This window comes from Pseudorca crassidens, chromosome 7 (genome assembly GCF_039906515.1).
Source record: "Pseudorca crassidens isolate mPseCra1 chromosome 7, mPseCra1.hap1, whole genome shotgun sequence".
Taxonomy (NCBI): domain Eukaryota; kingdom Metazoa; phylum Chordata; class Mammalia; order Artiodactyla; family Delphinidae; genus Pseudorca; species Pseudorca crassidens.
Genome location: NC_090302.1, coordinates 75,001,019 through 75,027,358, shown reverse-complemented (window position 1 = coordinate 75,027,358; position 26,340 = coordinate 75,001,019). Strand labels below are relative to the sequence as shown.

General features: G+C 42.6%; 2 protein-coding genes across 3 annotated transcripts in view; one reads left to right on the top strand and one right to left on the bottom strand.

Moving 5' to 3' along the window:
* Positions 1–10,594, top strand: part of LOC137227916 (RNA exonuclease 1 homolog) — a 51,368-nt gene extending 40,774 nt beyond the window's left edge. Inside the window, exons 9-12 of the mRNA XM_067744553.1 lie at positions 843–958; positions 3,519–3,657; positions 6,264–6,384; positions 8,436–10,594. Coding sequence (XP_067600654.1) covers positions 843–958; positions 3,519–3,657; positions 6,264–6,384; positions 8,436–8,512 — 453 coding nt within the window. The 3' untranslated portion in view covers positions 8,513–10,594. The remainder of the gene's footprint in view (positions 1–842; positions 959–3,518; positions 3,658–6,263; positions 6,385–8,435) is intronic.
* Positions 10,595–10,686: 92 nt separating this feature from the next.
* The window catches only part of TEK (TEK receptor tyrosine kinase), a 103,929-nt gene continuing 88,275 nt past the window's right edge, over positions 10,687–26,340 (bottom strand). For both annotated transcript variants that reach the window (XM_067744552.1, XM_067744551.1), the window contains 8 exons: positions 24,470–24,580; positions 21,943–22,133; positions 21,282–21,395; positions 16,169–16,239; positions 15,169–15,209; positions 14,194–14,290; positions 12,536–12,635; positions 10,687–11,695 (listed from right to left, as the gene is read on the bottom strand). In XM_067744552.1, the coding sequence (XP_067600653.1) occupies positions 11,621–11,695; positions 12,536–12,635; positions 14,194–14,290; positions 15,169–15,209; positions 16,169–16,239; positions 21,282–21,395; positions 21,943–22,133; positions 24,470–24,580 (800 nt within the window). In that variant the 3' untranslated portion in view covers positions 10,687–11,620. The remainder of the gene's footprint in view (positions 11,696–12,535; positions 12,636–14,193; positions 14,291–15,168; positions 15,210–16,168; positions 16,240–21,281; positions 21,396–21,942; positions 22,134–24,469; positions 24,581–26,340) is intronic.

Sequence of the window (26,340 nt, the reverse complement as noted above, 5' to 3'; positions counted from 1 at the left end):
TATAGAAGGGAAGTGTTCACTTTTTAAGCTTAGATTTTTGTTGTTGTTTTGTTTTTTTGTTTTTTGCGGTACGCGGGCCTCTCACTGGCGCCACCAGGTAAGCCTTAAGCTTCGATTTTTAATTGCAGACAATGAAAGCTGTTTCTGGCTTAGAAATCAAATGTTTTTTTTTCATTCAACAAGGTTTATAACTGCATTGTTCAATATGGTATCCACTAGCAAACAAACGTGTCAGTATAGAGAACAGAGTAGCAGTTACCAGAGGGGAAGCGGGGGAGGGCAAAATGGGTAAAGGGGGTCAACTGTATGGTGATGAATGAAAACAAAATTTTTGGTGGTGCAGCGTGCTGTAGTGTTTATAGAAGTCAAAATATAATGTTGTACACATGAAACTTATATGATGTTATAAAACAATGTTACCTCAATAAAAAATTAAATTAAATTAAAAATTTAGTTCGTCAGTCATACTAGCCATATTTCAAATACTCAATCCCCACTTGTGGCTGGTGGCTACCATATTGGACAGGACAGAAATAGAACATTTCATCTTCACAGAAGGTTCTTTTGGATAGCACTGATCTCTAATGAAAATAATTGTAAAGCCTATGCCAAGAAAATGAAATTATTTTTATTAGCAGAAATATTACCAACATTAAGGAAAAAATTAAAGCTTGGAACATCTTTTATATGACCGTCAGATCCACACACTGGCTTTTGTTACCAAAACTGAATGATTGGGTTAGATTGTATATTCCAGTTAGAAATATTCCTTTAAGATATCTAAGATGTTAAAATATGTTTGCCCAATATGATGTTTAAATTTGATATTTCCGTCTTTATAGCGCTATACAGCCAAAGGTTTGGAACTTACTCAAGTGACAGTGGTTGATCCCAGCCTCCAGGTGGGCTATGATACATCTGTGAAACCAGATGAAGAAGTCATTGACTATAACACTAGGTATGCATTATACACAGGGGTTTGTTTTTGAAATTATAGAACATTCAACATGTACTTTGAGTTTTAGCCTAGGTACTTTTATTTGATTCAACTTTAGAGCATGAGTTAACACTGTTTTCTTTTAATTAATTTGTTTATTCAAAACGATTCATGTTCTGTTGCGTACCTTGCTAAAATTATGCAGACACTGTATTAGGCCCTGGGTAACAACCCGAAATGAGAGATACGGCCTCAGCACTCATGGTGTTTACATGTTGGAATGGTAGGTAGGAGGCTAGAGAGACAGACAAAAATATTGAACAAGTTATTTATTCATTCATTTATTCATTCAATCATTAATCAGTTTCTTCTGAAAATACCATACTATTCCCATTAGATGAAAATTTCTATAATCCTGTAGACGTGTCACTGAGTATACATAGCTTTGATATAGCATACAGAACACTGGTTCAGTGCAAATTCTATTTTATTATTATTATTCAAGTAGGACATGTTTCTGATCCAAATCCAATGCTAACTTGAGATAGTATGATACAGATGTGCCTTTTATTTTTAAAAACCTCGTATAAAATACCCAACAATATCATTGATTAATTGAATTGGATTTCCTAAAGGCACATAAGCCATATGACGTGACATATTTATATATTTATTTAACTATATCTATTTAAATATAAAATAGAAGACATTGATCTTATTGTACAATGAAAATTTAGAAGTGTTAATTACTGGTGTGATTGTATTTATTCAATTTTCTTGAACAAATTCTCCAATGGTACTTAATATGACGTGTGTGTGTGTGTATACATGCACACATATATACATACATTTGTATATGTATAGATGAACAAATATGACTTGATACACATATACACGTGTATATTATATGCATTATATACTATAGTACGTAGTTTATAGTATTATAGTATATATAGTATACATAATATATATTATATATGTGTACGTCCATAATTTTGGACCCAGTAAGGCAAGGTGGTCAAGTGAATTAAAAGTTGTTGTGATTACAACAAAAAAAAAAAAAAAAGTTGTGATAAATTTTGAGAATAATTATAAAGAATTCTGCTAACAAGTATTTTTTAACCTAAATTTCCTCATGGTTCATAAAAATGATTGTATACATAAAAACTCAGTAAAAGTTGCTGTTATCAGAAAATGCATTTTGTTACTAATCTCTCTCCTGACCTCATTTGATTTTTTTTCCTACTCATTTTGGCCATATCCTAATAGCCCCATCTATTTTATATTTTACTTTTTTTTTTACTTTATTGAGCTATAACTGACAAACAAAATTGTACTATATTTAAAGTTACTGTACTCTTATTGGTTCTCGTTCTTCCATGGGTTTAGCGGAATCTTTTCTAACTCCTTTTTGGAACAAGTCAGGAAATGCTTTGCTAATTACTGATACTCATAGCAGCAAAATGAGAACTGAAGGTCTTGCTTTAAAATTAAAAACTTGAATCTTAAAAGAAAAAGTCAAAAGGGGGCTTCCCTGGTGGCGCAGTGGTTGAGAGTCCACCTGCCGATGCACGGGGACACGGGTTTGTGCCCCGGTCCGGGAAGATCCCACATGCCGCGGAGCGGCTGGGCCCGTGAGCCATGGCTGCTGAGCCTGCGCGTCTGGAGCCTGTGCTCCGCAATGGGAGAGGCTACGACAGTGAGAGGCCCGCGTACCGCACACACACACAAAAAAGTCAAAAGGGTTCAATGTATTGCATTCTTTTAAAATGAACCCAAGTACTCCATCCATGATAATGTCCTCTTAATTCAAATATTTGATTATGCATCACATTCCTTAACTAAGCCAGATGATGGAGCCAGGTATCTTTTCTTCAGGAGACAGTACTATGAACATACAGCTTACATTGAAAATACGTTTGCAGTATTTTTATCTCTTTTCTCCTAATTTGCAGTAAAGGACAGCAGTAGCCACATTTCTGAACACTTACTTTTAGTATGTGCTTCATGAAAACCACTAGGATAGTCCATTTTCTGCATGTATTTTCACTGTTTGCATGTATTTTCATTGGGTCCTTATAAGCCATTAAGATTGGTAATTGACCCTACTTTACAGATGAGAAGACTGAAACCAGAAGGCTAAGCAACTTGTTGAAAATCAAATATAATAAGTAAATGGCAGAGTCATAGCATAGCTCAAACTCAGGTTGTCTAGACTCTGCTTAGGGCTCCTTCTGCTTTTCCATGTTTCTCACATTTCATCTTTAGCTTTGCCTTAATGGGAGATAGACTACTTAACTGTAACTGACAAAACTCAGATTATACAGAGATGAGAGTTCACAAAGGAACTTTATGAACTTGTAATAATGTCTCCCCCTGCCTTACATGATTGATCCAAATTATAAATTTTACTAGGTTATATCAATATAACCTAGTAAAGGGATAGTTGGCAGACATACAATAAGATCTTTGTTCTGTTCATCAAATGTTTGTCACGTTGAGTCAGTAATGTGTTCTAACTATAACGGATGAAATCTACTTAGTTGTACTCTTACATGCACTGTGTGTCTTCTTGGGATAGGTTTTCTGGTGTGGTTGAAGATGACTCGAAGGACACGAAAACCTCAATCCGTGATGTGCAAGCCACCTTGTTGAACCTGTTCAGCACTGACACTGTACTAATTGGACATAGCTTTGAAGGTAGTCTCTATGCACTTAAGGTAAAGAGTTAAAGGCTCATGTTCTTATAAAACTGTATGCGTTAATGTGGTAGTCATTATCATTGTGTTATCACTGATGCTTGATTTGCCCTTTTAGACAAAACAAGATAAGAATCACTATGCTGATGACTTTGTCCAACTCTTACAAACCAGAAGAAGTATAAGATGCCCAAGTCATCTGGCTAAACAAGATCAGAACAAAAGTCCATTATCAATTGTGATGAAACCAAAATCGTTCTTTTGACATGGTCTCAGATCATTGTCTTTAATATTCAAGTGGGTAAAGCTACGTTTATCTAATAGGTTATTATAGTCACGTACTGGAAGATACTTTTTCATATTAAGTCAGGTAGATTTATAAAGCCTACCTGTAAGGTAGGCTCAAAATCAAATGGCATGTTCATTTTTCTTGGCATGATAGACTTGAAAATCTCCCCCTTAATACTCCAGGTTAAAATGGTCTGTTCTTTGCTCCATGTTCTAGAACAGGTGTCAGCACACTATGGTCCATGTTAGCCACCTGTTCTTGCAAATATTTTTATTGGAACAGAGCCACCACACCCACTCATGGATGTATTTTCTGTCGCTGCTTGCATACTACAGTGGCATTGTTGAGTAGTTATAACAGAAGTGGTATGGCCTGCAAGCCTAAACTATTTATACCTCGGAAGAGAGAGTTTGGTGGCCACCCCCGATCTAGAACAGTGCTCTGCAACAGAACTCTCCGTTCTACGTGTTCACTAACCAATATGGTAGACACTAGTCACATGTGGCCAGTGAGCACTTAAAATGTGTCTAATGTGACCGAGAAAACGATTTTTTCATTTTGTTTACTTAATTTCAATAGTTACATGTGGCTGGTGGCTACCACATTGCACAGCGCAACTCTAGAACTTTGGGGACCTTGACTATTTGTTTCAGCCACCCCTAGGACTTACCTTCATGCCGAGAAGGGCTAGTTCTTCTTTAGTGTAAGAATGTCAGTAAGGCCATTTAATTTTCCTGAGTATCCACCTCTTTCCCTGCAAAGCTGGTACCCTAGTATAGATAGTTGTTTCACACAGCACTGTTGTCTCTGCATGTGACAGATGAGACTGGAATGTGCTTCCACCAGACCCCACCCAAGTGTGAGCAAAGAGAGTTGGGGACATAAGCTTTTTGTAAGAAAGCTCTTCACAGGGATGGCCTTCTGTCACCTCAGCGACAGCTTGTCTCAGACTCAGTTTCTCACCATGACTTTCCTTCTCCCATTTTCCAGGAACCGTTCTATTTCACTTGTCTCCCAGACCAGAAAATTTGAAACCACTGTGTTTTTTTATTCCTTGTAATCAGTCTGTTTCTTTCACCCAGATTACTCGTAGATTTCTCTATTTTTCTCTATTTCCCCCACCACCTTCTTTCATGTGCTCAGTATTCTGCAGCCAGGAACCAGTGTCCAGGAGTTGGCTGATCATTAAAAGTGAGAATTTAAAGCGTTTATGGATGGGGGGTAGTAGGTGCTAAACATTAAACTTCCATTCTTCTTCTTTTTTTTTAATAAATTTATTTTTTATTCATTTATTTAATTTTTGGCTGCATTGGGCCTTTGTTGCTGCGCACGGGCTTTCTCTAGTTGCTGAGATCGGGGGCTACTCTTCATTGCGATGCGTGGCCTTCTTGTTGCGGTGGCTTCTCTTGTTGCGGAGCATGGGCTCTAGGTGTGCGGGCTTCAGTAGTTGTGGCTTGCAGGCTCAGTAGTTGTGGCGCACAGGCCCATTTGCTCGGTGGCGTGTGGGATCTTCCCGGACCAGGGCTTGAACCCGTGTCCCCTACATTGGCAGGCAGACTCCCAGCCAGTGCGCCCCCAGGGAAGCCCCAACCCCTCTCTTCTTGATCAGTCTTTAAATTACTCTTGTCCTGAGGCTAATCTTCTTCAACGCTTTTTCAAAGTACAGCTCTTCTAACAAGGAATCCAAACTGGTACCTGACAGTCTAGGCTCTCAGTTATCTGACCCTTCTCTTATTGTATCACTATTTCCTACTTTATTAAATATCAGGAAAAATTTATTCACCTTTTTCCATGTGTAAGCAGAGGGGATTTGGACCTAGATGGGACTAATCCTTGTCCATGCTCCCTCCCCAGGGACAGAGAAACCACTGAAATGGGACTTGCACTAGAGTGAGGTGTCCCCGTGCCTCCGCTGAGTCACAAGGTGGGAGGGGCCTGGCTCACCCTTTACCGACCCTCACCCTGCCAGTAATTATTGGAACACCTCTGAGCTCATGCTTCCCCCTGGTGGTGCTCTCTTGGTAGGAACGTGGACTTGGAAGTCAGGCTGCTGAGACTGGATTTCCTTCTACCCTGCTGACTCAGCTTAGGCAACTTTCTTAACCTCTCGAAGCCTCAGTTTCCTTGGCTGTAAAAAGGGACAATAACATACCTACCTTGCTAGGTTACTCTGCAGGTTGTAGTGAAATAATCCAAGTTAAGTGCCTAGTGACTGGCCTGTTGTAACTGCTCATGTCACTTGGTTTTGTAGCATAGTTACTGCTGCTACAGTTACTGCCATCAGTTTCCTTATTCCTTGGGAAGAACGTCTAAAGAGTTTTCCTCTTTCATTTGACAGTTAATTCATACTTCAGCTGTGGACACGACAGTTATGTTTCCTCATCGGCTAGGCTCGCCTCACAAAAGATCCCTTAAAAGTCTAGTGGCCGACTACCTGTGGAGAATCATTCAGGATGATGGTAAGAGCCTGCTTGTTCGTGATAAAAATCGGGATCCTAAGTCTGACTTGAGTAAATCAGGAGGTTCATGGTAAAGGTCTGCTGTTTGAAATGCTGCCCTGTGGGTTCTCTTCTTGGGTAGAGAATCCTAAAGCTTCTGCTTAAGTAAAAAGTGTTCCATGCTCACTGCCTGGTATGGTCCTAGATGTTCCACAGGCATCAAAACAGCAATTAAACTGAGACTGGTGACTGCATCATGGTTCACCAAGTTGCCTGACCTTGGAATTCATGCATAAAACTTTTGTTGGGGCTTCCCTGGTGGCGCAGTGGTTGGGAGTCTGCCTGCCGATGCAGGGGACACGGGTTCGTGCCCCGGTCAGGGAAGGTCCCACATGCCGTGGAATGGCTGGGCCCGTGAGCCATGGCCGCTGAGCCTGCGCGTCCAGAGCCTGTGCTCCGCAACGGGAGAGGCCACAACAGTGAGAGGCCTGCGTACCACAAAAAAAAACACTTTTGTTGGTGTAGAGATCTAATTCCATTCTAAATTTTGCTCTGTACCTCCTTTCATATGTGATTTTCGTTAAGCCTAAAGAGATTCTAAAATTGATTGGGTCCAAGTTATCTCACCCAGGGTAAATAGCGTGCGTTGCATAAGAAGTACAGCTCAAATTCAATAGATTCATGCGTGCACTTGCTCTGTAGTGGATTGGTACAGAGGTTTTGCTCTCAGAACTTTTTTCCTTTTTGGTTTTTCTGATGAAAAATACCCAACATTAAACAAGTTAATCAAATACAACAAGTACAGCCACCAACTATCCTGTTAGTGGCATTGTGATATGCACGAGATACATGTCTGGCTTGGAATGGAGGTTAGTTACTCTGTACATTTCATGTATACCCATATAGGCCCCACTTTTGCACAAGAGGGAGAAGGAAGTTAATTTTGAGTATGTTAAAATTATGTTATAATGCTGTATGTTTCTACAGATGCTCCGCTGATCATGTCATTTATTGTACAAAATACAGATTTTACTTTATGGTCTTTACTCTTTCATTCTTTGTCTATTAGACACTAACCAAAACCATCTTGCAGAGAATCTTTAATTTACATTATCTGCTTTGTTAAAAATATTCGTATCTCAAATTCCCAGAAAATGCTCTTATAAAATTTGTAATGTGTTCTACTGAAAACAGTCTGGAACCATGGACACACAAATATTTCACCTAACAACAAAAAATACCCTATGTAAAACAAAATCTTCGAAAAGTTATATAATACCACAGTTCTCTCAGAATAACACAAATAAACAATAATATACCATTTTAGAAGTGTGGTCCATATGATTTTTCTCATTTAATCTCAGACGTCATTTATTATTTTCACCAGAACTGTAGGCTTGATATTTTGGCTAGATTTCATCTACTTTTTTTTTTTTTATTGCAGTACGCGGGCCTCTCACTGTTGTGACCTCTCCTGTTGCGGAGCACAGGCTCCGGACGCGCAGGCTCAGCGGCCATGGCTCACGGGCCCAGCCGCTCTGCGGCATGTGGGATCTTCCCAGACCGGGGCATGAACCCGTGACCCCTGCATCGGCAGACGGACTCTCAACCACTGTGCCACCAGGGAAGTCCCACCTACTTTTTAAAACCATGTCATTTTGTATCTAAGGTCACTCTTTGTCTAGAGAGGTGTACTTTTTCTAGCATCTCTTATTTCTGGCTTCTTGTCAGATCGCTGTCGTTCAGTGGTACCTGTCACTTTGTTGGTGTATCTCCCTGGAAACGAGGTTCATGGAGAAGGTACTGATGTGCTATCCAGTCATAGCAATGTAGTGACCACATGACTGAGGACAGGTCACATAGAAAAAGGGAGATGCTTGTTCATCTGGATTTATGTAAAACATTTCTAAAGCAACCAGTAGGGGTTGTTCTAGGTATGAAATAATGAAATATTGATAAGTGGCCAGTGGTAATTTTGTTTCAAACTCAAGACGTCGTTTTGAGACTATCCGTGGGTAACATCACAGAGTTGTCTGTCTAATGTGCTATTTTATATTCTATACTATTTGGAGGTCACAATTCAAGTGAAAATGCAACCGCCTGCATGGAACTCTGGAAGGTAAAAGACGACCTGAAAGAAAAGAAGTAACCACTTTGCCCAAGAATATCTTAAACCTCTGCATTGCATCCGTGACTACTTGGCCTTCACTGCTGGCAGTAGAGTTTGGTCTACAATAACATGAGGTTTCTCCACACTTTCAAAGAGAAGAGGAGAAGGAAAAGCACTGTTGAGGTCTATTTATTACATTTTAAAGGTTAAATTTCCACAGTGATTTCTAAAGTTGTGACTGGGGAAGAGCGGGGGAAGGAATTAGGTTTTTTTGGAATTTGACTCATCTTCGTAGGCAGTGTACAAATAACAGTGGAAGATGGTTTGAAGTTGAAGTAATGGGTCCGGGACTTTCACAAAGGTCATTTCTCAGGTTACTTAAATTCCTTTTTCTCTCTAAATACTTAGAACCATTATACTGCTTGGAGATAGAAACATCTTTACCTAACAAAATTGTAAGTTTTCTTTAGATCATCTATATAGAAATAGAAGTGGAGATTTTCCTCACAAAATCTATGGAAGTAAATGTAAGCTTTTCAGTGTACTATTAACATAAAAGTTCTGGTCATTTGGCTGTTGTGTAATGTGTTTTTAATCTAACTGGTGTATTCTTACTTGATTTTGATATCAACAACTCACTGACTTTTTTTTTTTTAAGGCAGTGTCCTACGGCTCTTCTAAACACACTGAGATCTAATCGATATACCCAGTACTGGAATTGTCTAATTTCCTTTAAGGCGTTGGTTCTTTCCTTCTTAATTGCTTTTTGATAATGTGGAAACTGGCCCATGGAAATGACATGACTTTATTCAGTTTGACTACTGACCTTTGAGTAAGTATGAATCTTTAATATCAATGCCGTTAACATGCTACAAAGGTTTCTCTGCCAAGGGTAGGGATGAGACCCAGAGCTGTCAATCGTATGGTCTCTGGGCCAGGAGTAAATTCAAGTTGATGGTGATGACGTGCCCTCAGTAAACACCTCAGGTTTGCTGCTCTGGTACTTTGAATTTACAAGTAAATCTTAAGTATCACTGAATTCCTTTCTCTTTTTTCTTTTTTCTTTTTAATTATCTACTTCTGGCTGCATTGGGTCTTTGTTGCTGTGCGCGGGTTTTCTTTAGTTGCAGCGAGCGGGGGCTACTCTTCGTTGTTTGCGGTGTGCGGGCTTCTCATTGCGGCTTCTCTTGTTGCAGAGCATGGGCTCTAGGCACGCGGGCTTCAGTAGTTGTCGCGCATGGGCTTAGTTGCTCCACAGCATGTGGGATCTTCCCAGACCAGGGCTCGAACCCGTGTCCCCTGCACTGGCAGGCATGTTCTTATCCACTGTGCCACCAGGGAAGTCCAGTTCCTTTTTCTTGATACCGTAAGTACTTCCTTAGTCATCTCTTACACCTGACGTGAAGTAAATTTGTAATGATGTAAATTTAAAGTATTTTAAATATATGTAATCAAGAAGGTCAGGCTGTTATAGAAAAAGCAGCTGTTATTGTGTATTCCAAAGCCACATGCAAAATTTGAAGACATTATCTACATTTTTCAGATCATCCTTGTTCTCGTTCAGTTCCATGTACATGCAGACCAAGAGCTGTCAGGAGTATCTCCACAACATTTGGGTAAAAAGCAAAAAGGAACTATTTATGTATATATACATATATATATATACATATATACGTATATATATACATATATCTATAAATAGTATATATATGTATATATTTGGACCTACTTTCAATGGCTCTTCATTTGAGCCCCTACTTAGTTGATGAAATAAATGCTGCGACAGCAGTCTTGCTTTTGTTGTGTCTCCACTGCATATGCTGTTGTGGATGAAGAGCGTTTGGGACAAATACAGTTTCCTGGTCATTGTTTCTGATGCATAAAGTTGAGCAGATGGCAGGAATATGGAACATTATGCAGTATGGTGAACTATTAACATTGCAGCACAATTAAAAGGGATTCTAGTTCTAAGCCCTCAGTTCACATTGGAATACTACCAGAGGTGCAAGAAAACAGATTAGACAGTAGGATACTTCTGGAAGACGTTTCTAATCTTGTGAGCTTGAGATATGTCTGGTGGCATATACCCACCAACTGCTCTCTGCATATTACCAACAAGGTAGAGGATGATAATTTAAGGTGTTTAAGGTGTTTTTCTCAAAAGTATAATACAGACGTTTGGCAATACCTATGAGACACATTCCTGGACAAAATGGGTAGGCAAGACATTTATTCACTTACTATATGATCTCAGTGTAGCATGTGCCTACAGTATAAACGGTAAACTCACAAATGATCAAAACTAAAACTTTTTACAATGTGCAATACAGGTAGGGATGTTAATCTGATATGATGTCACATGTCTCCCAAATATAACTAACTCCAAGCTTCCTATTTTAATTTCTTAATAAACACACCAATGTTATCAAAGAAACTAAAACTAAATCCTATTAATTTATCAAACTTATACTTCTCTCAAAGTTCTTAGGCTTCTAAGGAACGAGATTTAAATCTGTTTTTCAGTGTTAGCGTTCTGGACTGACTTGTGGGCTCTGGAAACACCTGACAAACTTGTCAAATTATGGAATGAAATTGGGGTGGCTTCTACAGGTGAGGGGGAAAATTTAGAGATAGAAGAAGCTCTTTTATGTCGCTTAGGTACAGACTTAAATCCATGTCCTGTAAGAACTCATACGTTTTCCCTACTTTTCTCACCTGTGCTATCAGGGTCAGGTTTACAATCTTTTCTTCTACACAGCAAAACATAACATCCAGTATATAGGTAAATATCAAAAATATCAAAAATATCTGGGACAATGAGTTATGCACTACAGTAATTGTACTCTCACACCTTCCTGTAAAGTCCATGTTTTTAGAAAAATATATTATTGCATATGAAACCACAAACAGGCATTCTGATTCCAGCACATTCTTACTCAACACAGTATATACAGTCCTAATAGAGGGTACTATAGATTCACACACAGGGGTCTTACGGTGAATGTCCCAGACAGACAGCAATCTATATACACGTCCATATTCCATGTCACCTCTCTTGACAGAGGCTTGCCTGCTTGGCATCAAGGTCTCAAGGGTCTCTCATGCCGGTGAAGCGGAAACAGAATATACAGCTGAAGATGGTCTGTCCTAGGCTGCTTCTTCGGCAGAACAGTCGATTCCCGCGTAGGTAAACTTCTCATAAAGCGTGGTATTCACATAGGTCTAGAACAAGAGTGGTTCAGAGACACAAACTGGCTCAGTCCTGCCTCCGCCAGGGGCAGTTACAGTAATACCCCGGTTTCCTTAGCTTGTTTCAACACAAATGCAGATACTTGGGGGGGGTAGTTTTCTATCCTCATTGCCTCTGTCGTGTTTAACAACTTTCTTCCTGAAAAGCATCCCTTGACTTCTGCAAGTAAGATTGCTTCCTTTCACTTGTTTCAGTCTCCGGCTTCTCTTTCTCATGGTCTCTCACTGGTCCCTCCTGACATGCCCCACATCCTCTAAGGCCCCTTTCTCTGTCTGCTTCTCATCTCCTGCTGTGTGACCTCACCCACATCTTTGGTTTAATTACCAACTGGGTTTTGATGACGTTCAACATCTACTTCCCTAACCTAGATTTGTCTTTCGAACCTCAGATCTGTATAGACAACTACTTTCTAGAAATTTTGATAGAATTCCTGACCCTCCCCGTAGTAACCTGTAGACCACGCTCTGTTGTCTACCTGCTGTTTGTCCTTGGGCAAGTCACTTTTCACCCTTCTAAGTCTGTTTCTTCCTCTATAAAATTAAAGGGTCAGGCTGTATGACTAATGAGATTTAAGATTCCTTCTAGCTCGAATAAGCCAGTTCTATATGTTGTTCTACTGTGTGTGACTGTATCTTATATAGGAATCTTATTTCCTCCAAAACTGTAACTTCCTCAAAGTTGGGTCCACATCTTTTATGTCCCTATAGCACCTAGGGTCATGCTCAGGGGAACCTGTTGACTTGTATCAACTTTTTATTAACCACAGTGGACACATGAATTCTACTTATGTAGAATTTGATCTCCATACTCACCTTTCGTTCTTCTAACATCCTGTTTAAGGACACCAGGATCTGGGCAAATGAGGGCCTTTCATAAGGCTTCTCCCGCCAGCATTGTCTCATGAGATCATACCTTTGAAAACAGTGAAAGGGTTAAGTCTACAACTGTGCTTCAGGCCTAGGCACAGCCAGGTGTAGGGTATGGCAAAAAAGAGAATGTAGCCACCCAACGCATGGTCATCATGCTTAGCCAGTAAAAGACAAAAGTACGGCACCTAGGAAGGTTCTGTTAGGCCTCCCATCTCCCCATCCAAGTCCCCTTTCTTCTCCCAGTAGATCTAGTGCCTGCTTTAGGTACCATTCCCACAGGATCTTGGTCTCAGCTATTCTGATTATCTGGAAAGAACTGAGTTACATGTCTAGGGCAGCATGTCCCTTGGAGTACCACACCTCTCAAAATGTCAGTGTTTTATTTTTTTTAAATGGCCCCGTGCTCAAGTAAATTTGCAAAATGCCACCCATCGCATCTTCCTCGATCTTAGGGATCGACCCAGGAAAATCTTGAGAAGTCATTCCATTAAAAACAAACAACCTTTTTAACCAGGTTTAACCTAGAAGCTTCCCAGACATAACTGATCACAGAACTCTTGTGTCATTTATTTACGTCTCACACTTTCCATATAGTTTAGGGAGTGCTGGTCTAAGTCAGTACTTTCTCAAATGTGGCCAGAACTACTTGTACTGTTAAAATGCAGATTCCTGGGAACTACCCTAGATGTACAGAGTCATGTCTGGCAATGGGGCTCAAGATTTCACACGCTGACCAAGTGACTGAGGGGAACTGTAGTGCACAGAGCGCTATCAGCCTGGGGTGTGAGAGATTCTATCAATAGAACAGTTTGTACTTTAACAGAAGTTTCATAAGGGCTGAAAATATCACTCCTTAGGGAATGAATCCTTAGGGAATGAATCTTAAAACGTGGGATTTTAGGGACTTTGTCCAATGATGGTTCAAATACATGCAGGTTTTCCCAGGATGGTCTAGTTTTATATCTCTTGTACCATAACAATAATAACACCCTACTTCACTCTTAGAAGTGGCTTGGTCTGGATGGTAAATTATTTGCTCAGCCTAGAGCCTTGCACTCTTCAAATCATGCCAGTTAGGCAGCAACTACATTGGTTAGCTCTGGGAATGGCAACATCACTAAAGATAATCATTATTCCCCTGAGAAGAATACTTATTCCTGGAAAATAATCCTCATAGAAGTAAGATTTTATGAAGAAAAATCTGTCTTCCTTAATATAACAGCTCTGAAATCTCTGTCCCCAAAGTTAGTCTCAAGGTTTCATACATCTATTCGTGGATAATTTTATGAATTTATTTCAGATCTTTTCTGTCTTTGTTGCCCTTTCTCATTTCAACCTTAAGATTCAACCAAGAATCATCACCTTAAATTCCTCCTGGACTTCTATGCCTAGAAAGCTGTTATTCCCTGCCCATTGCATCACAGTCTTAATTTCAAGAACCCCCTTGTTTCTGACTATCTGGGGTGTGCGTGTGTGCGTGCCTGTGGGTACATATAGGTAAACATATGGGCATGTATCAGATAGCTCCTTCATTAGAGTCAGTCCAAGAAAGGTACGGGGGAAAGTTAGGATAAAATGGCCCCGGGTGAGGCCTGACTTACACCTCATCATCACAGTTTAGGGGCTTCTCCAATCTGTAGCCCTGGGGCAGCTTCTCGTAGAGTTCTGCACACGTCATCCCACAGTAAGGGGTGCCACCTGGAAGACAGGAAACGGTGCGCCCTAAGCCCCCTCGGATGCAGAAGGCAGCATCTCCTGCCCTGAGGCTATACAGCCAAGGGGCTGGGAGAAAGACGGGGTGTGTCAAGCAATGCTGAGCGCCCGGTGTGATCTTCCTCCGGCACAAGCCTACCGCACGTCACAGCTGGACTTCGGCTACAGACCGTGCTCCCGTGCAGCGTCTCCTTAGTGCAGAGGATCCACCACAGTCTCCTTCCTTCCCGTGCTATTCCTCTTCCCCAAGTCTGTCTACACATAGCACATCTACTGTACCAATGACATGGATCTTTTTCCTAATTGGAAGTCTGTATTTATGTTATGCAATTCCTATTTTATCTATCAATGTTAATTAGAAAAGCAATACATGTTTATTGTGGAAAATACAAAAAATAATGCAGAAAACTACATTTTTTAAATCCTGTGTAGTCCTCCCAGTTTTTTTCACGTGTAATATTTATAAAACAGATTATGGGAATTTTTTCTGGTTTTGGGCATGCACATTTTCCCATGGTATTAAATGGCCTTAGAAAATGTCTTTTCATAATATACTGTCTTCAAGTTGTAGAAGGAAACTTATGACAGCTCTGTGACATCTGTGCACAAGCAGAGACAACTCAGAATGAAATTCTTGACCACCAGGTTATTAGTATTAAATATGACATTAGACACAGGGCTGTCATAAAGAGAACCACGGGAATAAACACACTCAAACATGGAAACCCGTAAGGTTCTTTTCCCAAGTGGCGTCTGTTGGCACCGCGTACACGTTATCCATGAAAGCATATGGTAAAGGAGTCCGGGAGGGGCCCACTCCCTTTGCCTAGAGCCTCACGTGGTGGGTAGACATGGATACTCACCTAAGCTAACAATCTCCCAGAGTAACACGCCATAGGACCATCTGCAGAGGGACAAAAGGGAAACCAATAATCAGCGCGCATGTTGCCCAGTCAACTTTCTGCCCAGAAAGCCAGGGCGACTAAGCCTAGGTCAGAAAAGGAAAAGTTACACGTCCGTTTCCTAGGCTAGGGCCTTGCACACAGCATGCCTTTATCTCCTCTTCGGCCAATGGAAGGATTATGACAGGGAAACAGTGTTAACTCTGCCAGAGCTCCCACTCGCTTTAGGTAGAGAACGCAAGGTGGAAAGCAGGAGCTTCTAAGCCAGACAGACCTGTGTCCGATCCCATCGCTGCCACCTGATACTCGTGTGACCTGAGACAAGTGACTAGAACTCCTGAGGCCTCTTAGTGTATTCTTCCAAAAGTGGGGACACCCATTTCTTAAAGTTATGCAGAGATGATGTGAGAGAACATATAAAGGCACACACTGAAGACACAGTAACACTCTGGGCCTCAGTTCTTCCTCCTGAAAAGAGGAAACCTGAGCAAGAGGGCTCAGGCCTCAATCCCAACCCTTCCGTCCCCCGCCAGCCTGAGACTTGTCACGCAGGCTGCAAGCAGAGATGGTGCCCACTGTGTCTGTCTGCTTTCCATCCCTGCCACCTCTGACCCCCAGCAGCTACTGTGGGCCGCCACCTCTGATCTAGGTCCTTGTGTTGAGGCCAGTCTGGGGAGTGGAGCCATGGGAAGGCTGGGATGCCCCTTGCTCCTCTGGAGGTGAGGAATTCACCACTTGAGGTCACTCCTCGACATGCAGAAAGAAACCCAAAGCCTGCCACCAGGGAAAACTGTCCCCTCTGTGGCTTCATTTAGTCTGGGATTTCCTGGGATTAGTGATTAGCTTTATTCCCCAGACGGATACGATATTCCTGCTTCTCTTTAAAACCTCTGTCGAATGGGTATTTTTCTGGGACAAAAAAAAAAAAAAAAATCCCTCAGCAGTGAGAGGCTTTACTTACACGTCACTGTTGGTTGTATACACGCTGTAATTTAGTGACTCGATCGCCATCCAGCGCACGGGGAGCCGTCCCTGGAGAGAACGAGGTGAGATGCCGCTTAGGCTGGACAGGGCCCCTTCCCAAGGCTCGCCACTGGCCTGAAGCTGGGGCTCACCCAAGTCCACGGGGAGGCCCCCAGACAGAAGGCGTGGCAGACTCAGGAACTGTTTTGCCCATGTCCCACCCACAAGTGTGCTTTTAAATTCAAAGACCTGCAAATTGTGTGAGTGTCCCACTTACCTCAAGGGGCCAATACCACAGTTTCATATAAAGAAAAATAACGATGTGTGAACCCTTTTTTTTTTTTTTTTTTTTTTTGCGGTACGCGGGTCTCTCACTGTTGTGGCCTCTCCTGTTGCGGAGCACAGGCTCCGGACTCACAGGCTCAGCGGCCATGGCTCACGGGCCCTGCCGCTCCGCGGCATGTGGGATCTTCCCGGACCGGGGCACAAACCCATGTCTCCTGCATCGGCAGGCGGACTCTCAACCACTGCGCCACCAGGGAAGCCCGTGTGTGTCCTTTTGCTAGTCACTCAGTTATTCCCTTTGTGGCTGTCAGAGGCACTCAGAGGTCTGAAAGGAGAGACGGGCCTAGGAACTGAGAAGTAAGCTATAACGCAGGAAAGGCTAAAGTGATGCCAGGAGACCACGTGTGCCTGGAGAGGATTTTGCAGGAGTTTCCCGAGGAGGGGACACATGAGTTCGGTTCTGTAAGATGTGTAGGCACCATCAGGTGGATGGGCGAGGAAAGAGCATTTCAGGCCAAAGGGAAGAGTGTGCCTGTGACTCACAGAGGAGGTGATGACTTCTAGCCAGTGCCACGTGCATTGGGTTTGGAGACAGGGTGAGAGACACTTGCCCACCCTTTGGGTGCCTGGCCCCGACTCCCTCCAGGTTTGCCCCCTTTCTTGGCTTACTGAGTCCAGGCTGGGGAAAATGAGATGTGGACTGGAAAATGTGAAGTTTGACTTCTGAGTTTTATTCCTAGTTTCCTCAAATTTGCTATGAATTTGAGTTCCTTTCCTCTCGACCCACCCCAGGAATATATGAACCCTACTGAGAGATGGATCCCTCCCTCCCAGAGATCTGTCCAAGCTCTAACAGTGGCATTTCAGCTTACATTAGCCAGTGGGTGGGGCAAAATCAGGAGTATTTAGGGGATCTTAGCCCCCCTCAAAACCAGAGCAGGCATTCTCCCAGACTCCCCTTCCATGAGACCAGCCCTGACCTGGATCCCAAGGATTACTCCTGAATGTGAAATTCTCTCCCAGTTCTTTATTTACTGGCACTATTTTGAAGCTCTTTCTGACCATAAATCCCAAACGGTTGTCCTGTACTTTAAGGTTTACATATAAAAGTATCCTTTCTCAAAAAAGATCCATGGTTGCTAGGGGTGGGGTCGGGTTTGGGGTGTGAATAGGCAGAAAACAGGATTTTTAGGGCAGTGAAAATGTGTAAGATGCCGTCATTAAAGACATATGTCGTTATAACTTTCTCCAAACCCATAGAATGTACAACGCCGGGAGTGAGCTTTGCTGTAAACTATACACTTCGGGTGATTATGGCGCGGCAGTGCAGGTCCACTGGCTGTAACAAAGGTACCGCTGTGGCAGAGAATGTTGATGATGGGGGAGGGTATGCATGTGTGGGGTAGGGAGTATATGGGAAATCGCTGTACCTCTTTCTCTCCATTTTGTTGTGAACCTAAAACTGCTCTTTTTTTAAAAAAGGATACTTTCTCACATCTACATCTTCAGTGTTCTCCTCAACATCCACGCCTCCCTTCTCTCTATGTCCACCCCACCCCATCTGTCACCTGGTTTTCTCCCTTCCCCTTCACAGCTATGGAATGGAAAGAGTTGTCTCCGTTTCCTGTTTGGTCTTTGCTCTCATTTACTCCCAACCAGCTGACCTCAGACCCCGGACCTCCTAATGACTGATTTCCATGCACACTTCTTCCTTTTTTTTTTATTTGACTGCTTTTGGATCTGCCCACATGTGTCTGTCCCTACTGCTATCACCTTGGTGCCGGCCACCATCATCTCCTGCCTGATGAAACCACCTCTCCACAGACCTCCCAGCCTCTAGTTTCACCCCCTAATGACCTGTTCTCCACACCACAATCACTCTAAATGGTAAGTACAACCATGTGGTTCCTTTCCTTAAAGTTCTTTAATGTCCCTGTTGTCACAAGATCCCCGATGCTTAGGTGAGTCCCCAAGTCCTTAGCTGGCATCCAAAGCTCTTCAGGACCTTATCCCCACTTGCGTTTTAACTCCAACCTTGCATTTTAGTTTTTACTTATTGCCTTCCACAAGCATACACTCTTTTCCATAGTTACAATCACAGTGAACCTAACCGTTTTGGAACTTTCCACTCCCTTGGAAACTTCCAGCCTTGCATTTTAACTCTTCCTCTTTTCTGCATCACACTCCAGCCATATTGAATTACTTAATGGCCCAAGGTTCCATGCTTTCCTTTGCCTCTCGATTTTTATATATACCACGTCCTCCAGGTCACCCACCTCATTCTTACATCTCTGATATCTATTTGACATTTACTGTAAAGCTTCAGTGCGCTTCCTCTGAGTTCCCATGGCACCTGCACTTTCCTCAGCCTCATCCACTGTTACGATTGTTCATTATGTGTCTCTGAGCTCTTTGAAGGAGAACACTGTGTCTGAATATTATCCCCAAACCCAGCACAAGCATGAAACATTATAGTAATAGATAAATCCATGCTGACGGCATCGATAATATTAATCAACGATAGTAAAACCCCAAATCACTTAAGTACATTAGTTTGCAACACTTCCAGTATTAGCATCGCCTGGGGGAATTAAAAAAAAAAAAAAAACTGATGCAGGATGCCCTCCCCAGAATAATTGAATCAGCATACCTAAGCCGTAGGACTCAGCATCTGTATTTTTTTTAATTTCCCCAGACGACTCTAGGCGCAATAGGAATTGAAAATCTCTGACTTAAATAATAGGCCAGGGCTTCCCTGGTAGCGCAGTGGTTGAGAGTCCGCCTGCCGATGCAGGGGACACGGGTTCGTGCCCCGGTCTGGGAAGATCCCACATGCCGCGGAGCGGCTGGGCCCGTGAGCCATGGCCGCTGAGCCTGCGCGTCCGGAGCCTCTGCTCCGCAATGGGAGAGGCCACAACAGTGAGAGGCCCGTGTACCGGAAAAAAAAAAAAAAAAAAAAAGCCCGAGAAAGTGGCTCCTCTGCCCTCAGGTGGTATCTTGCTATACTGCACCCTTCTTGCAGGGAGGTTGCTCCTCTCCAATCCCTTCTCTTTCCTTCCCCTACCCTCACCCTCTCCTTTTCCTCCCCAGACCCCATGCTGCCACTGCACACTTTGCCCTTCCACTGGGAGATAGACTTGAGCCCTACCAGTGCTCTGCCCCTCTAAGCACTCCTCCTAAGCTCCCCAAGATACAGAAATCCCTACCCTTGATGAAATGCCGAGAAAACCAACCTTAGCTTTGGGGGCCTAAGGAAAGCAACCAAATAAGATGCGTGGATTACGGGGCTAAACTGTGTTAACCTCTCTTTCCCCTCATCTGGGGCAAACCCCCGCCCCACCCACGCCAGAGTGAAGGAAGGAGAGGGATTCTGTGATGGAGGTAAGAGGATTCTAAGGAGGAGTGGGGAGAGCCAGAGTAGATGGGTGAGTGGTGGTAGGTCCTGCTTCTTTAAGACCAGCCCAGCTCCTTCCCAGAGAAAAGTCTGCTTTGAGTGGGGCAAATCTGAAGAGTTTAGGGAAAAAAAAATATTTCCTGGAAACCAGCCCTCAGGGAGGCATCTCTGGCTTCCAAAAAGTGCTGATGTTAATAAGTATACAGGACCAGGGGCATGGTGGTCTCTAAGAACCAAAGAAGACTACCTTCGAAACCTCATCCAAAAAGGGAATGGAAAGTTCCAAAGTGGTTAGGTTCACTGTGATTGTAACTATGGAGAAGAATGTATGCCTGTGGAAGGCAATAGGTAAAGAATAAAATAAATTAATCGTGTCCAGGTTGTGAACTGTGGACCATTTCCTCTCGAAAGCATTCTTGAGTATTATTTCTGTGTTATCTTGTCAGTAACTAAAATAAGGATATTGAAGAGAAAGGAAACCTGAGCTTGAGGATAAACACAGAAGCCTGAGCCTTGCTAGGAGGCAATTTGGTACCCACAAAAGTAAAAGGACCCTCTATATGTTATAAGAACTGGAGTCATCCCAAGAAAGCTGAGCCCGGGTAATGCTGGGAGAGCCAGGCCAGTGGACTGGACCTACCCAACACGTGCAAAGACTACAGGGTGTGTCACCCCCAACACCCTGCATTGCCCACCCGCTCAGGGCAAGCAGAGAGTGGTGGCATGTTGTCGGCACAGCACTAATGTCCAGGAATGTGGCATGTCCAGGGCTTTATGATTCTAGGGCGGACAAAAGTAGCAGAATGAGTCCAGCTTCTCTCTTCTAACACTGTGGTGAGGTTCTCCCGGGAGCTCGTATTTGAAGATAAAATATGAATGTTTAGGAGACTAGGTATCATTAGGTGAAAGTGGATTTGATCGGGGCTTGAAAAGTGAGCAGAGAACTTTTGGCAAAGAGGGAAATCTTATATGAGCCTTTAGAAGTTATGAGTTTCTCTCTAGAGCATCCTTGGGATTTAGGAACCTCATTCATTGATTTCCTTGATGTTTTAGAAGGTATATTAAGTGTCTTTTTCCCCCTCCTAAGTTTGCTGTGCAAAAGGGGACTGTGGGAACTCTCCAGAGGTTTCTGAGTGAGAGCAGACCTCAGGGTCTGGGCTGGATGTAGACCTGGGTCCCTGCAGCACTAGGCTTGCACGTTCCATTACTTGGCCACATGTGACAGGGCCTTCTTCATGGGTAAACGTGGACCCTCCAGTCATTTTAGGAATCAAAAATGAGAAAGGATGTTTGCTGGGCCAGGGCATTATCCAATGGGGAAAACGGTCAGAGGCCTCAGTCGTCACAGAAGGATGGTATTCTAAGAGAAACAACATCAGGAGAGGGAGGGGTGTCCCGGAAAGGATCTCATCGGGGTCTGTTCTGAACTTACCATCGTCTTTTTCACATACACTTCTTGACCTCGGGACAATCCAAAATCGGCTATTTTGGCTACGTAGTTTTCACCAACTAAAATGTTCCTGGCAGCCAGGTCCCTGTGAATAAACTGAAATTAAAAAAAAAAATCATGTATTTTCAGCATCGCATTTGCTTTTTCACTCCATTTTGTTTCTTGCCTAGGGGCAAGAGCTTTGGGAAACAGAGAGGTCAGTGTGAAAAGGGGTTTTCAAAAGTCACCAGAATCCAGTTCCCTTAAAGTTCCTCTCCTAAATGCTCAGTGAGTGGATTCTGCCGAATGACCCACATGTCTCTGGAGGAGCAACCTGGGAGAAAAACCAGGTCATGAAATCTTCCAGCTGCCATGAATGGCCTCTGCTACTGTGCGTTATTTAGAGCCATGCCAAGCTAAGATCGGTGAAGGCTCCTCACCAAATATACATGATGAGAGTCACTAGATAAACATACCGTCAGTGTTGGGCATGAACTTCTACATAAACAGATGGAATATTAGCAAAGATATGAAAGTTAGAAGATTGTAAGAAGGAATTAAGGAAGAGAGAGCGACCAAAAACAAATGTACAAACTTATCTAAACTCTGATTCCAGAGAGAATTTCAGAGGAAAGATGTCCAAAGCAAGGTCCTCAGGACGAACCTGTTTTTGGCTCAAGTAGTCCATTCCCCGGGCCACATCTGCTGCAAAGTGGAGGAGCTGCTGGGAGGACAGCGTGGAGGCGGTGCTGTTAGCGATGGCGAACGCAGGGTCCGTCTCCAGCACGCGGCTCTTGCGCAGGAAGTCAAGGAGGTTGCCGTGGGGGGCATACTCGATGGCCAGGTACAGGTAGCCTGTGCGGGAAGGGAGAGAGCACCACTTTATCGGTAACCCTAAGCTGCTGTGATATTTCTGAGATGTGCTATGATTCTCGGGAAACGCTTATAAACCTCTGTTTTATCGTAAAGTTACACATCTAGTGGTACCAACCTCGGTAATGCTGGGGCCAGGAGGAAGACAAGTGACATCATTCCTGCAATACTTAAAGTGCTTGCTCTCGGGGTTCCCCTCCCCACCTCTACCAAACATAGAGGGCTTCCTGTCACCTACTCGGTGACACTAGTAGAATGAAATCAAAGCATTTGCTTCCAGACGATCGAAGACAGCTAGTCCACATCACCTTTCATTTTTTTATTCAATCAATATTGAATATCAAGAACCTAATATGAGCCAGGCATGTATTCCAATATGAATCTAGCTTTTCCTGACGTTTTGTTGTTGTTGTTGTTGTTTTGCGGTACGCGGGCCTCTCATCGCTGCGGCCTCTCGCTTTGCGGAGCATAGGCTCCAGACGCGCAGGCTCAGCGGCCACGGCTCACGGGCCCAGCCGCTCCGCGGCACGCGGGATCTTCCCGGACCGGGGCGCGAACCCGTGTCCCCTGCATCGGCAGGCAGGCGGACTCGCAACCACTGCGCCACCAGGGAAGCCCGAGGTTATTTTTTTTTTAATCAAAAAACAATGATTCAATATCCATAGCAGAAGGACCCACACCAGGTAATTTCTCTCTCTCCTGCCTTCTGCTCCTCCCTAAAATCTGGAATAAGTCACTATATTGCTGAGTAGGTCACTAGTCAGCAGAGTCTAGTGTCAGGGATTGCATTTTTGCTTACAGAAACCAGAAAACTCAACCTTTTAGGAAAAAAATAAAACAAAATAGTTCCTAGAGGAAACTATGGTGCAGTGTCTTATCTTTATTCCAAATTGCTTTCTCCTTTTTCCTTTTTAATAAAATGTAAGCTCCTTTGATAAAAACATTGATCTTTGGAGCCCATGAAAAGTAAAGTGGTTTTACTGTCTTTTAAAGGTGAATTATTTGGTTTTTTTTTTTTAATGTTGAATGAATTTAAACTTCAAAGATATTCTAAGAAAGTGAAATTCTCAACAACAAAATAATCTAGCACTGAATCTTGTTGTACTATAAGGAAAGATATACTTCAATTCTGGTGTGAATGTGCTTTCTCACTTCTTTCCTGAATTATAAATTTTAAGAGCCAACCAATAATGTGACGAGAGAGCAAAATTTTAAAAGATGTACATTCTTCTGTTGTTGTCGGTTTCTTTTTCTTTTTTTTTTTTAACTTTCATTTACTGCTGTCCCATGCTGATTACTGTTCTCAGGAAATAGCTCAAAAATAAATGACATTACTTCATTATTTAACCTAAGAGACATGATCTGGCTTTCAGAATTACACCCTTATTGGATCACAGAATGATATATTGTTTGAAGTACCAGTATTTTTAGTTTAATAAATTGAGGAAAAGGAAGTAGTCTCTTTTCCATTGTTGGTATTTGTGCTGCAAAGTCAACAAGAGGTTGTCAAGTTTGTAAATAATTACTGTGTGGAGCTTTTTTGTTGGAGCAAATTTTTCCATGAGAAATTAAGATTAAGCATAGATTTAGACCTACAAACCCAGGTAGCGAGCAGAGGTAAAGCCATGAAAGATTTCTTGTTACCTACTCACTCACAGCTAATTACACGCATTACAATAGGAAATACTCAGTAAATACTTGAATTAATCATATAAGTTGGACTTAAGAGTATGTGTGACATAGGACAGTTGTAAAACTTCAGTGTTATTGCACAGGACATTGTTTTGGATAAAAACAAAGTATTGATCCTATTAGATATAAGCTTATTATTATTTTAACCTAAGCATCACCAGTGCTTTCACATTACAGTAGATTAATGGCATTCACAGATTTAACATTCAGAATATCAGTTCCTTGGGTTTGGAGGGAAAATGAAAAGGTAGGCAACTAACAAGAACCAATCTACTTCACTCTTCCTGGTGCTGAGGGCTGCCTCAATCCACTTAGTAGTAGCTGAGAAAACCTCTGGATTAGCAAAGGTAGAGGCATGTAGGAGCCATGGATCTTTTGGGGCAGTAATAGCTGAACCACATCAGAGGCCAAAAGATTCAGCCTTGGGATCTACCTTCAAAAAGATACTAAATCTCAGCACAATCTATTAATGGGACCAGACATTCAGACTGAAACTGCAACTTAAAAAAAAAAATAGATAACAATCTTACATGACTGTCTTTCCTAATTTCAATATGGAATGTGCCTGTTTTTTTTTTTTTTTAAAAAAACAATCTGGCAGGAAAGACAGGAAAAGAGCATCTTACCACGATGTTCACACGCTCCTAAGAGATTGATGATGTTTGGGTGGTGTCCAAGTTTACAAAGCACCTCCAGTTCCCCAGCGAAGTCCCTGTGGTCGTCTTTGGAAGCATATTCTGGGAAGAAAGTAAAGAGTACTGATCCCTTTCTGTTACACCTCTTCAGAAACAACTGTCCCCCCTCTGCTTCCCAGAACCTTCAGGTACACTCAGCCACCATTAGGTCTGGAAAACTGTATAGAAATCAGAGATGACTATAATGCAGATGCTTCTTTATTGTTGGGGGCTGTCCTGTACAAAGTAGGATGTTTAGCTGCACCTCTGACCTGACCCACTAGATACCAGTAGCCCAACTGAAAATGTATCCAGAAATCACCAAATGTCCCCCCGGGGGCAAAATCACCCCTGCTTGAGAACCACTGCTCTGAAGTTTTCCTGTTGAAGCTCTCAAATACCCAGGGAAATGATCTGGCTCTTAGACTCTGGCTCTCCCAGCTAACTCTACCGTCCAGAGACAAATATGCTCAGGGATAAAAACAAAGTTGTAGTGAAACATCACCAGTAGTGTACACACCTTGCTTTATTATGATAACTTTACTTTTTTCATAAACCAGTCCTACTGAAAAAACTCAAATCTCAATGACATTTTCATAGAAGTTGCTTGGTAGTCAGGAAACGGTTGCATTTATTTCTGTTCCTTTCATTCCATCTGTCCGCTAGCACTTTGATCAGAGGGAGAACCACCAGTCAGGCTGAAGAGAAAGCTCTTTGGCCAGTGCACAACTGGCTGATCAGCCTTGAGTCGGTGACAGTATGCTATTATGGCTTTTTGAAGAAATAACATTGGGGGAAAGGGTGAGAAGGGAGCTGGTAGCCATGTGCATCCCTGAACATGCTTGGAAATGATGGGGTTGTTTCATATGGGCTAAGGGTACCCATAAGGCTGACAAGTAGGCAATTCCAAGTCAAGGACCCTGTTTATACCACAGGGACCTGAGGGTCAATACCTTGGAAGCATTTAAAAAACAAAGCTCTTTATAATAAGGTTGTCAGTAGCTGCCCTCTTTGCATGCATGACTTTTCCTGCAAAAAGTGTCTGCCCTGGTGCCCTGTTAAGCTATCCTACCTCTTCACATGGGCATGAGATAGACAATCAGCTCAGGTCAGATGCCAATAAACACTGATGCTACCAAGTTCTGCACCCTCTCTCCTCTCACTATTTTTACTGCTTCCTAAAGTTCCCTGTAACTAAAGTAGCAAAATGAAAAAGGGATTTCTGGATGCTAAGCAAGGGGTGGGTGTGTGTGTGGGTGTGGGTGTGTGTGTGGGGTTAGAAACATTACTGTCTCTAAGCATAAATGATACTGTGTTTATGTTGTTTTGTTCATTTTCTGACATAGTGTTTTCTAGCAATGTGGAAAACAACGAAGATTTGAAAAGATTTAGGGTTAATTGTCATCTTAGGCTTAATATTGCCGTCAAAAAGAAGGAAAACCCATCAGCAACCTCAGAGAGCCCTTACTATGGAGCTGCCCGATGAAACTAGTAATTACGTTGCTGGCTCTAAGACGCCACTTTTCAAGCCTGTGTGCTGTGAAAGCAACAGTGCAGCTTCACAGTCATTTCTAAACTGTCATTTCACCCGGAAGAGAAGACAGCTAGTATTGCCAGGGAACAAGTCATTCTGCTTTCTCAGAAGATCTGATGAAATGGATAGGCCCCAAGCAGTCTTTTTTTTTTTTTTTTTTTTCTTCCCCCAAGCAGTCTTGAACACAACTGGAAAAGATCTAGTTCCTGTGACCATACATCAAGGGTTTTCAAACTTGAGTGTGCAGAAGAGCCACTGAGCAAGCTTAAAAACACAGATGTTTCATGCG